The 13,340-nt window shown below is 40.9% G+C and overlaps 1 protein-coding gene across 2 annotated transcripts in view; it reads right to left on the bottom strand.

Annotated features, from left to right (window-relative positions):
• Positions 1–4,366: 4,366 nt before the first annotated feature.
• Positions 4,367–13,340, bottom strand: part of LOC124263859 (radical S-adenosyl methionine domain-containing protein 1, mitochondrial-like) — a 28,973-nt gene continuing 19,999 nt past the window's right edge. For both annotated transcript variants that reach the window (XM_046698581.1, XM_046698580.1), the window contains exons 12-15: positions 10,988–11,051; positions 8,763–8,898; positions 5,940–6,095; positions 4,367–5,381 (exon numbers count right to left, since the gene is read on the bottom strand). In XM_046698581.1, coding sequence (XP_046554537.1) covers positions 5,282–5,381; positions 5,940–6,095; positions 8,763–8,898; positions 10,988–11,051 — 456 coding nt within the window. In that variant the 3' untranslated portion in view covers positions 4,367–5,281. The remainder of the gene's footprint in view (positions 5,382–5,939; positions 6,096–8,762; positions 8,899–10,987; positions 11,052–13,340) is intronic.

Here is a 13,340-nt window from a genome sequence, read left to right as displayed (position 1 = left end):
CGCTTCCAACACGAAATCTGTAGACCGCCTGTATGCAGATGAATTGGCGGCAAAATGTTGACGTCGACTTTGATACAAACTGTCTCTACAGAGACATTTTACAACGTATATCTCGACTCGTGAACCAAACAGTTCTCCGTCTCCATAATGCTTTACACCACTGACGTGGCGGTTCACAACCCTTGTCAGCTGTCAGCCTTGTGCTCCGAGATCTTTTATTTATAATTTTTTATTCTCCATACATCCAGGTCATACAGTTCATTACATAACGTGTTTGTATATTTGCGAATCGTGTTTATACCAAGTCGATTTACAGGCAAATGTGCATTCAGGTTGAAATGAATAGGTACTTGAAAATATAATAGCAGTACATTATATATAGCGCTAGGTTAACAGAACAGATTGTGACATAGTGACCAAAATTTTGTGAAGCTGTCATATTTGCAATTTGAATCGGCGTTAAAACGTTCAGCATAATATGTGTCTTTACGTCTTCTATAATGTAATGGGCGGTGGGGTAGCCTAGTGGTTAAAGCGTTGGCTCGTCACGCCGAAGACCCGGGTTCGAATCCCCACGTGGGTACAATGTGTATAGCCCATTTCTGGTGTCCCCCGCCGTGATGTTGCTGGAATATTGCTAAAAGCGGCGTAAAACCAAACTCAGTCAGTCAGTCTATAATGTAGTTCAAATTTGGTGTTTTATCTCTTTGTTTCATTTTGTATATATTATATTTCACTACTGTTATTATCAAATTCAGAACATGGTTTCTATTTTCACAATATCCAAGAATAATATTTTTCTTTGAAAAGATAATATTTGACCCTGTTTTTTCGAATATCCATTCTTCTATTTTCTTCCAAATAGTTTTTTATGACTTTACAGACACAAAATAGATGTAGAATTGATTCTTTCTCGGATTTGCAAAATGTGCATGTGTTGGAATCTTTATATTTCATTTTTGTTAGCAAATCATTTGTTGGCAGAAATCTATGCAGTATGCTGTATTGAAACCACGAGTGTTTTACACTATTATACGATTTAAAGGTTGTTTTTTCTATCGTTTCCCATATGTTATCGCCTGTAGGAAATCTGTAGACCGCCTGTATGCAGTTGAATTGGCGGCAAAATGTTGACGTCGACTTTGATACACACTGTCTCTACAGAGACATTTTACAACGTACATCACGACTCGTGAACCAAACAGTTCTCCGTCTCCATAATGATTTACACCACTGACGTGGAGGTTCACAACCCTTGTCAGCTGTCAGCCTTGTGCTCCGAGATCTGCCACACGTCAGTGGTTCCCAGTGTTAGGTCAGATATTCTTCCCAGCCTTACAATTGATGTACACCTTTGTCACTGATGACACTGGCGTCATGGGCAAGACCGGCTTGCGACACCTACGTGGAATAACGTGCTCTACATACCGAACCAAAGTGTACTCCGGACATTTGGACATTGGAGATTCAACGGACCTTACGCTAATACCGCATGGTGTATCCATACTATAGACCAGAGACCATATTATATGGTCTCTGTATAGACGTACAGAATGCTCACAGAGTATTATATGTGATAATACAATTCCTGAAACAATGTGTTTACTATCCTATCAACTGCTTATTGTCTGTGAAAACAGAGAAATGGTATCAAGTGAGCATAGTTCATGTTACCTAATACCCAATTATATCGCTGTACTGAAATGTATGTCATAAATGATCTAGTGTGCATTAGCTTGCTGCCTTAAAATGGAGACAAATCTGAACTATACGGGAGAGTTATCGATATTATCAGCAATGCCCCATGTCGTCTTTGTACAGTGACACGAAAAACAGAAACCACCAGCCAGTTAACAGTTAACCTTATCTGTTTAGGCCCTTCTCACTACAAACACCAGATTAGCCATCTCTTTCAAGGTGTTTAAAACGCTCACTTAAAACTCGCTGAAAGCTCACTTGAGGAAACGAGTCAACAAACAGACATAGAAGTGTCAACAACTAACGCGTGTTTGAAAACTGGTGTCATCAACTGGCTGCCATTTACAATACGTACTGAACAAGCCACACAGGCGTTTAGATGCTGTCCTGCCAGAACTCTGTCTTCCATAAACTGTGCAAGAACTAAGAGTGGTATAAAATGGACGAAGGCCTGTATACAACGAACACAGACCTGTATACAACAGACACAGTCGTATGACACCAGTGCATCAACAACTGACTCAGGTGTATGGTAACAGCTAACAGATGTGTGATAACAGTGCATCAATAACAGTTACTGCCAGGTGTGTGATAACAGTGCATCAATAACTGACACAGAAATGTGATAACAACTGACACAGGTGTGTGATAACAACTGCCAGGTGTGTGATAACAGTGCATCAACAACTGACACAGAAATGTGATAATAACTGACACAGGCGTGCAATAACAACTGACACAGGCGTGTGATAACAGTGCATCAACAACTGACACAGAAATGTGATAACTGAAACAGGCGTGTGATAACAACTGACACAGGTGTGTGATAACAACTGCCAGGTGTGTGATAACAGTGCATCAATAACGGACACAGGTGTGTGATAACAACTGCCAGGTGTGTGATAACAGTGCATCAACAACTGACACAGGCGTGCGATAACAACTGACACAGGCGTGTGATAACAACTGCCAGGTGTGTGATAACAGTGCATCAACAACTGACACAGAAATGTGATAACTGAAACAGGTGTGTGATAACAACTGCCAGGTGTGTGATAACAGTGCATCAATAACTGACACAGGTGTGTGATAACAACTGCCAGGTGTGTGATAACAGTGCATCAACAACTGACACAGAAATGTGATAACAACTGACACAGGCGTGTGATAACAACTGCCAGGTGTGTGATAACAGTGCATCAACAACTGATAACAACTGCCAGGTGTGTGATAACAACTGCCAGGTGTGTGATAACAGTGCATCAATAACTGACACAGAAATGTGATAACAACTGACACAGGCATGTGATAACTGACACAGGCATGTGATAACAACTGCCAGGTGTGTGATAACAGTGCATCAACAACTGACACAGAAATGTGATAACAACTGACACAGGCGTGTGATAACAACTGCCAGGTGTGTGATAACAGTGCATCAATAACTGACACAGAAATGTGATAACAACTGACACAGGTGTGTGATAACAACTGATAGTACATCAACAACACAGTGAGGGTTTCCGCAGAGGATTTCACACTATATTATAGTCTTTGAATGACATTTCAGAAGTGACACCCATATAAGTTGAGAATTTATGGATGTCAACTTCTATATTATCAGGAATAAAAGGTTTCTGAGTATATTCTTACATTAAACCTAATGAAGGAGTAAGATATACTCAGAAATGTTGTGTTCCTCATAATATAGAGTTGACATCCATAAATTCTCACCTTTCACACTATTACTTAGTATAATTATCATAATTCTCAAACTTTCTCCTGGAAGATATTTTATTTGCAAATTCAGTCCAGTTGATTTGGCCACATGTGTGCATAAACAACTGATGCAAAGTACATGTTTAAAGTGGAAAAGTCAACGTCTCATTGCATCTAGCTCCAGATTTGTAGGCCAGGTCAACCTCTAGCTTATGTGATGACTTCATGGTATGGCATGTCACATTAGATTAAGATGTCATGTTACATTTGTACATCAAGCTCTAACAACAGTGATGGTCTCAGAGCTTGTCATGTCATGTTACATTTGTACGTCCAGCTCTAACAACAGTGATGGTCTCAGAGCTTGTCATGTCATGTCACATTTGTAGACCACGTCCAGCTCTAACAACAGTGATGGTCTCAGAGCTTGTCATGTCATGTCACATTTGTAGACCACGTCCAGCTCTAACAACAGTGATGGTCTCAGAGCTTGTCATGTCAGGTCACATTTGTAGGCCACGTCCAGCCCTAACAACAGTGATGGTCTCAGAGCTTGTCATGTCATGTCACATTTGTAGACCACGTCCAGCTCTAACAACAGTGATGGTCTCAGAGCTTGTCATGTCATGTCACATTTGTAGACCACGTCCAGCTCTAACAACAGTGATGGTCTCAGAGCTTGTCATGTCATGTCACATTTGTAGGCCACGTCCAGCCCTAACAACAGTGATGGTCTCAGAGCTTGTCATGTCATGTCACATTTGTAGACCACGTCCAGCTCTAACAACAGTGATGGTCTCAGAGCTTGTCATGTCATGTCACATTTGTAGACCACGTCCAGCTCTAACAACAGTGATGGTCTCAGAGCTTGTCATGTCATGTCACATTTGTAGGCCACGTCCAGCCCTAACAAAAGTGATGGTCTCAGAGCTTGTCATGTCATGTCACATTGTGTAGCAGGCCACGTTCAGCTCTAACAACAGTGATGGTCTCAGAGCTTGTCATGTCATGTCACATTTGTAGGCCACGTTCAGCTCTAACAACAGTGATGGTCTCAGAGCTTGTCATGTCATGTCACATTTGTAGACCACGTCCAGCTCTAACAACAGTGATGGTCTCAGAGCTTGTCATGTCATGTCACATTTGTAGACCACGTCCAGCTCTAACAACAGTGATGGTCTCAGAGCTTGTCATGTCATGTCACATTTGTAGGCCACGTCCAGCCCTAACAACAGTGATGGTCTCAGAGCTTGTCATGTCATGTCACATTTGTAGGCCACGTCCAGCCCTAACAACAGTGATGGTCTCTGAGCTTGTCATGTCAGGTCACATTTGTAGGCCACGTCTAGCCATAACAACAGTGATGGTCTCAGAGCTTGTCATGTCATGTCACATTTGTAGACCACGTCCAGCTCTAACAACAGTGATGGTCTCAGAGCTTGTCATGTCATGTCACATTTGTAGACCACGTCCAGCTCTAACAACAGTGATGGTCTCAGAGCTTGTCATGTCATGTCACATTTGTAGACCACGTCCAGCTCTAACAACAGTGATGGTCTCAGAGCTTGTCATGTCATGTCACATTTGTAGACCACGTCCAGCTCTAACAACAGTGATGGTCTCAGAGCTTGTCATGTCATGTCACATTTGTAGGCCAAGTCCAGCTCTAACAACAGTGATGGTCTCAGAGCTTGTCATGTCATGTCACATTTGTAGGCCACGTTCAGCTCTAACAACAGTGATGGTCTCAGAGCTTGTCATGTCATGTCATATTTGTAGGCCAAGTCCAGCTCTAACAACAGTGATGGTCTTGTGGCCTGTTATTTCACATTAGGTATCCTGTCTGAATCCAGCTCAGAGCTTGTCATGTCACATTAGTTTTGTAGGCCAAGTCCAGCTCTAACAACAGTGACGGTATCATAGTATCCAACACATCTAGCCCACTTTCTGAAGCTCGCAGTCCTCTGAAATGATATATTGTCACAATAAACATATATTCACAGTGTTGATTATTTTCAAAGATTCCTACCTACAATTGGCAAGGTAATAATTACCAACATGTATCCTAAAGGCAAGTTCTGTTAAATCTGAATAAACCCGTACAGTAAGAAACTACCGGAGTTGCATTTTATACCACACTAAACAAACAGGAAGTCCAAAGTAAGAAATCTGTCTTTAATGAATCATTTCAAACAATATTCCACATACATCATGGCAGAAGCCAGCAGAAATAGGTTCCACACACACTTAACCACATGGGGAGAATAGAACTCAGGACTTTGGCTTGAACACCTTTATAAATATGCTTCCTGAACTCCTCTTTATATCTTAATTATTGGTTTTACGTTTTTGCCAACATATTGCAATAACATTTGTTTGCAGACACACAGCCCGAATTATTTTATGACACAGATTTAGTCAAAATGAAAAGAAATATGTTTTGCTATATACACTATGTTTCCTACACAACACAATCAGACAACCAACTACTTGACCAAGGTGTCATAGGTTCCACACTGTACCTTGTATCGAGCTGCAGCAAGCCGTGGTCCCGGTATGTCTGGATGGTCTCTGAGTGATGGAAGATGTCCTGGAGACCAAGAGGAGAAACCTGCCCCCACTGGTCATGTGATATCCCCCAGCAAGTCCTCAGTCCTACAGCCAGTATCTCCTCCAGACTGGTTAGAAGTGTAATACATCAATTCTTGTCACCTTAACTCTTAAAAATATCTTTTTCATAAAATCACTGATTTACCAATACCACTTCATTAATCTATTTAGGAACATTTGAAATTTGAAGACAACAAATTCCTTTTTCTCTTTCTCAGAGCACAAAATCAAGCAAATCAAGTTACTGGAATCTGTTAAAGGGGCACTGATCCAGAGCAATTTCAGTGGACTGGTTGTTGCTTTTGTTATTGTTTTTCTCCCGTGAGTACCCGGATGATGTCCCAGAATTCTTGACTGCTTCATGACCTCTGCTGCGCCAACCGCATGCGCAATTGATAGTATAAGTATAGAATGATCAACAAAAATGAAATCATTTTTACTCGATAATGTTTCCATCTTCATTTGTATGATAATTTTTTTTAAAGTTTACCCATCTGCCAGTGGTAAATAATGTTAGGACTAAAAAATAACGACTGACTGACTGAGTTTGGTTTTACACCGCTTTTAGCAATATTCCAGCAACATCAGAAACACCAGAAATGGGCTTCACACATTGTGCCCATGAGGGGATTCGAACCCGTGTCTTCGGTGTGTGACGAGACAACGCTTTAACCATTAGGCTACCCCACCGGCCCGAAAAATAACGAAGTCAATGTATGTCTTTATATTTGGTCTTATAAACCTAATTAGTTTATTATCATATTTGTATGCATTTTGAAACTTAATAAAAAGCATACGATTGTGAATTTAAAACATGACTGTAGATTGCCAATGTGAATCATTTCACACACGCCGTAAGTACCAACAAGTATGTTGTCTGTCTCATTACACATCATAGCGAAAAAAATGCTACCACAAATGAATAAAAAGAAAATGCAAATATTAAAATTAAAACAGACTAAAGTTATAGCAACAATGTCAGGCTATTATCTTGTTCGAGGAATGTATCCATCAATATCCACATAAAAAAATCGATATGCCATTCATCTGCAGCTGACAAAGTATCCTGTTCCATGTCGTGTCTTTTAACATTCTGATATGCGAAAAAGTGATACATCGTTTCAGGTTTTCACATTGGTGTATAGTCTCATTGGTGACTCAAGGTAGCACACCTGGCAACTAATTGCATGATGTCTGCCATTCTTTCAAAAAAGTAATTTAGCTAGCCAATAATGAGCAATCAGTCAACGTATTGGCGGTTAATCCTTCGAAGGAAGGACTTTGTTTTTACACAGGTACTTTACGGCAGGGTGTATTCCGTATAGATTAGTAAATCTGCATACATAAACACTACCTTTTGACAAATCCGCTGTGAAGTAATTAATCAATCAGCATGTTATCGGCTAATTCTTTGATCGAGGTTTGTTTTTGTAACTCAGCTGACAATTCGTCTTGCTGCACTTATGCACATTTTACATATCATGTAATACATTTGTCACATCAGACCTTAATTTATAATGTTGAGTATTTACTCCAGACACGAGAAATGCCAAATGGGAACCTTTGTCAGGTAATCTGAGTGGTATTACCACTAATTATACCTGTTATAAATTCATTAACTGACCATCAAGTGAATGATGACACATAACGTGTAGGTTTATACCATCAAACATCGGTTACAACAAAGGGTGTAGTAATCGCTGTATTGCATGCAATTTTAATTGCCTAAAAAAACATTGTTTGGAAGATACAAACGGAATTTCATTGTGGCATAAGAAATACATTTAAGCATTTTCTGTGTACTTAACTTTAAAATTGTATATACCTGTTTACCTAAGTATTTATCTAAGTACATTTTCAGATTTTTCAATGGCAAAGTGGGGTTGTTTAGTTTACGGATTCAAATAAATCAAATGTGTGTTTGTGATATCATATATAATAGACATCATATTTTTACATGACGTGATTAAATATCGTGGTAAAATTCACAGAAATAAGATCAAATTGGATCAGTCACCATACCCTCCAGGCATTAGAAAATCCCAAAAGCCTACACTGCTGCTATACTTTATTACAATCAGACAAGAACTACCAAGGATATTTTCAAATAACAGCATCTGATGGGTATCCACCCTTCCCAATGTCCCGCTGTTAGGTTGAAGAAATTTTGCCAAATTGGACAGTAGCTCACTCCCCGTGTCAGTCATGGTCAACCAGTTTGCAACTTGATTTCATAATTAGACTGTTGGCAAGAAACATTAATCGCTCTGGACCAGTGCCCCTTTAAGAATTCCAAGGTAAGGCAGCTTGAGTTATCCCCCTTGGTTGTGGGGGGAACCTTTCTCCCCAAACAGTAAAATCTATATGAAATACAGAGCTGTGTGAGCAGGCTATCGATGTGAGGAGCTTGTCTCAAAACAAAGGCCTGCCGCTTTTCTACTTAAGGATGTTTCGCTGTTTGTCAATAGGAAAATAAACGATATTTTACACTCATAACACACCAAACAAGTCTATGTCATTAATCAAATGAAGTTTTGTTTTTAATAACAATGGAAAATTAATGGTCATGTAAATATTTTCAGAAATATTCTCAAGACCTTTTGAGTCAAGTCCCCTAAGAGGTGAGTATTGACATCAAAACATTTACAGAAAAGAGCCATATTAACAAACCAAGATGCCATGACTCGGACAAGAAAAGTTGAAGACCCACAAAGATTAAATGCGAACTTGCTTACTGGTCAAGAAGTGTCTGTGGGACTATCTTGCGTGTGGCGTGCCCAAAAGCCTCAACCTCCCTCATCCAGATGTCTGGCTCAAGGGTCTGTATTCGAGCCTGTCTGGCACCTGCCACGTTGAACCGACCATGGGCACCTGGACATCATGGACACAGCAGCAGTTAAAGATTAATTGGTACTGTTATTTTGAGGATGACTGTACCTGAGGTTCTAACAAGTTATTGAAGTACAAGTGCATCATGGTACTGAATTTGGTACACCAGGCATAGCCAGGTGATGAGAGATTTCTGCCAGATTTGGACACAGAGCATCCTCCAGATGACAACAGAGTTGATCCTTCTGTGATGACAGTGAATGCTCCAGATGACAACAGAGTGGATCCTTCTGTGATGACAGAGAATGGAGTGGATCCTTCTGTGTGACAGAGAATGCTCAGATGACAACAGAGTGGATCCTTCTGTGATGACAGAGAATGCTCCAGATGACAACAGAGTGGATCCTTCTGTGATGACAGAGAAACCTCCAGATGACAAAGAGACAACAGAGGGATCCTTCTCCAGATGACAACAGATGATCCTTCTGTGATGACAGAGAATGCTCCAGATGACAACAGAGTGGATCCTTCTGTGATGACAGAGAATGCTCCAGATGACAACAGAGTGGATCCTTCTGTGATGACAGAGAATGCTCCAGATGACAACAGAGTGGATCCTTCTGTGATGACAGAGAAACCTCCAGATGACAAGAGTGGATCCTTCTGTGATGACAGAGAATGCTCCAGATGACAACAGAGTGGATCCTTCTGTGATGACAGTGAATGCTCCAGATGACAACAGAGTGGATCCTTCTGTGATGACAGTGAATCCTCCAGATGACAACAGAGTGGATCCTTCTGTGATGACAGTGAATGCTCCAGATGACAACAGAGTGGATCCTTCTGTGATGACAGAGACAACAGAATGTGAGGCGACAGTGAGTTAGATGCTCCAGATGACAACAGAGTGGATCCTTCTGTGATGACAGAGAATGCTCCAGATGACCACAGAGTGGATCCTTCTGTGATGACAGAGAATCCTCCAGATGACAACAGAGTGGATCCTTCTGTGATGACAGAGAATGCTCCAGATGACCACAGAGTGGATCCTTCTGTGATGACAGAGAATGCTCCAGATGACAACAGAGTGGATCCTTCTGTGATGACAGAGAATGCTCCAGTTGACAACAGAGTGGATCCTTCTGTGATGACAGAGAAACCTCCAGATGACAAGAGCGGATCCTTCTGTGATGACAGAGAATGCTCCAGATGACAACAGAGTTGATCCTTCTGTGATGACAGTGAATACTCCAGATGACAACAGAGTGGATCCTTCTGTGATGACAGAGAATGCTCCAGATGACAACAGAGTGGATCCTTCTGTGATGACAGAGAAACCTCCAGATGACAGCGGATCCTTCTGTGATGACAGAGAATGCTCCAGATGACAACAGAGTTGATCCTTCTGTGATGACAGTGAATACTCCAGATGACAACAGAGTGGATCCTTCTGTGATGACAGAGAATGCTCCAGATGACAACAGAGTGGATCCTTCTGTGATGACAGAGCATCTCGGTCCCAGTCCCGGTCCTGCAGGTAATGACAGTAGATCCCCCAGGTTATGACAGAGATGATCCTTTTGGTGATAACACAGGTGAAGCTCCAGGTGCTCAAGCATGAGAGTTCAGCTTGATCAATATTTCAGTCACATCACAGCTTGTCAGTGAAGTGTGGCGCAGTATCATCCCACTGATGACATTTTCACCTTGTCAGCCTGCAGACAGGGTTTAATCTCTTTGGCTATTTGGGAAAGGCATCCAATTTCAGATCAGAAGGTCCATGGTTCGAATCCGATCATGGGACTCAGAAAGTTTATGGCCACCACAGCACAATATGGGACAAAATCCAAAAGTGACATAGAATGCAGACAAAACCAAAATCTAGCATTATAAAGATGGCAAACCAAGAACCATAATCTCGATAACTATCAGATCCACACACTAAGGGATGCAACTCTGAGCAACATTTTCCCCAATAAGTGAGTATGGTTTTATGCCGCTGTTAGCAATATTCCAGCAATATCACAGCGGGGGACACCAGAAATGGGCTTCACACATTGTGCCCATGTGGGGAATCGAACCCAGTTCTTCAGCATGACGAGCGGACTTTTTTATGTACTTCCTGACGTACCTGGCCCCACGCCTATATATGGCATGCCTGTCCAATATGTCAGGTTGTGGGTGCTGTATGCTTCCTGGCAAAAGAAAATATCATCAAGATACGTCTTGCTACGGAAGCGCTGAAGGGACCTGATGAAATATAATTTATCTTGAGCGCAGAAGTTAGTATGTTGAGTGCACAAGTTAATATATTGAGCGCACAAGTTAGTATCTTGAGCGCACAAGTTAACATATTGAGAGCACGAAGTTAACATCTTGAGCGCACAAGTTAGAATTTTGAGTGCACAAGTTAGTATATTGAGCGCACAAGTTAGTATCTTGAGCGCCAAGTTAACATCTTGAGCGCACAAGTTAATATATTGAGCGCACAAGTTAGTATCTTGAGCGCCAAGTTAACATCTTGAGCGCACAAGTTAATATATTGAGCGCACAAGTTAGTATCTTGAGCGCCAAGTTAACATCTTGAGCGCACAAGTTAATATATTGAGCGCACAAGTTAGTATCTTGAGCGCACAAGTTAACATCTTGAGCGCACAAGTTAACATCTTGAGCGCACAAGTTAACATCTTGAGCGCACAAGTTAACATCTTGAGCGCACAAGTTAACATCTTGAGCGCACGAGTTAGTATGGTGAGCACACAAGTTAATATCTTGAGTGCACAAGTTAACATCTTGAGTGCACGAGTTAGTATGTTGAGCGCACAAGTTAACATCTTGAGTGCACAAGTTAACATCTTGAGCGCACGAGTTAGTATGTTGAGCGCACAAGTTAATATATTGAGTGCACAAGTTAGTATATTGAGCGCACAAGTTAGTATCTTGAGCGACAAGTTAACATCTTGAGCGCACAAGTTAATATATTGAGCGCACAAGTTAGTATCTTGAGCGCCAAGTTAACATCTTGAGTGCACAAGTTAACATCTTGAGCGCACGAGTTAGTATGTTGAGTGCACAAGTTAAAATTTATTGAGAGCACGAGTTAGTATCTTGAGCGCACAAGTTAGTATTTTGAGTGCACAAGTTAGTATATTGAGCGCACAAGTTAGTATCTTGAGCGCCAAGTTAACATCTTGAGCGCACAAGTTAATATATTGAGCGCACAAGTTAGTATCTTGAGCGCCAAGTTAACATCTTGAGTGCACAAGTTAACATCTTGAGCGTACAAGTTAACATCTTGAGCGCACAAGTTAACATCTTGAGCGCACAAGTTAACATCTTGAGCGCACAAGTTAACATCTTGAGCGCACGAGTTAGTATGTTGAGCGCACAAGTTAATATCTTGAGTGCACAAGTTAACATCTTGAGTGCACAAGTTAGTATGTTGAGCGCACAAGTTAACATCTTGAGTGCACAAGTTAACATCTTGAGCTTAAGTTAGATATATTTGTTGAGCCACGCTAGTATCTTGAGCAAGTTAACATCTTGAGTGCACAAGTTAACACATCTTGAGCGCACAAGTTAGTATGTTGAGTGCACAAGTTAACATCTTGAGCGCACGAGTTAGTATGTTGAGTGCACAAGTTAAAATTTATTGAGAGCACGAGTTAGTATCTTGAGCGCACAAGTTAGTATTTTGAGTGCACAAGTTAGTATATTGAGCGCACAAGTTAGTATCTTGAGCGCCAAGTTAACATTTTGAGTGCACAAGTTAATATATTGAGCGCACGAGTTAGTATCTTGAGCGCACAAGTTAACATCTTGAGCGCACAAGTTAACATCTTGAGCGCACAAGTTAACATCTTGAGCGCACGAGTTAGTATGTTGAGCGCACAAGTTAATATCTTGAGTGCACAAGTTAACATCTTGAGTGCACAAGTTAGTATGTTGAGCGCACAAGTTAGTGATCTGGAGTGCACAAGTTAGTATCTTGAGAGCACAAGTTAACATCTTGAGCGCACAAATTAGTATGTTGAGCACACAAGTTAACATCTTGAGCGCACAAGTTAGAATGTTGAGCGCATAAGTTAGTATCTTGAGCGCATAAGTTAGTTATCTTGAGTGCACAAGTTAACATCTTGAGCGCACAAGTTAATATCTTGAGCGCACAAGTTAGTACGTTGAGCACACAAGTTAGTATGTTGAGCGCACAAGTTAATATCTTGTGTGCACAAGTTAACATCTTGAGCCAAGTTAGTATGTTGAGCTTAAAGTTAGTGATCTGGAGTGCAGTTAGTTAACATCTTGAGCGCACAAGTTAACATCTTGAGCTATTAGTTAATATATTGAGCTAACAAGTAAGCATCTTGAGCCAAGTTAACATCTTGAGTGCACAAGTTAACATCTTGGTAGTTGAGTGCACAAGTTATCTTATATGTTGATGTTGAGCACAAGTTAAAACATCTTGAGCACGTTAGTATCTTGAG

This window comes from Haliotis rubra, unplaced genomic scaffold (assembly GCF_003918875.1).
Source record: "Haliotis rubra isolate DU_JTF1 unplaced genomic scaffold, ASM391887v1 Scf9, whole genome shotgun sequence".
In the NCBI taxonomy this organism is placed as follows: Eukaryota; Metazoa; Mollusca; class Gastropoda; order Lepetellida; family Haliotidae; genus Haliotis; species Haliotis rubra.
The sequence above is the reverse complement of the archived record's forward strand: the minus strand, read 5'-3'. Positions and strand labels throughout refer to the sequence as shown.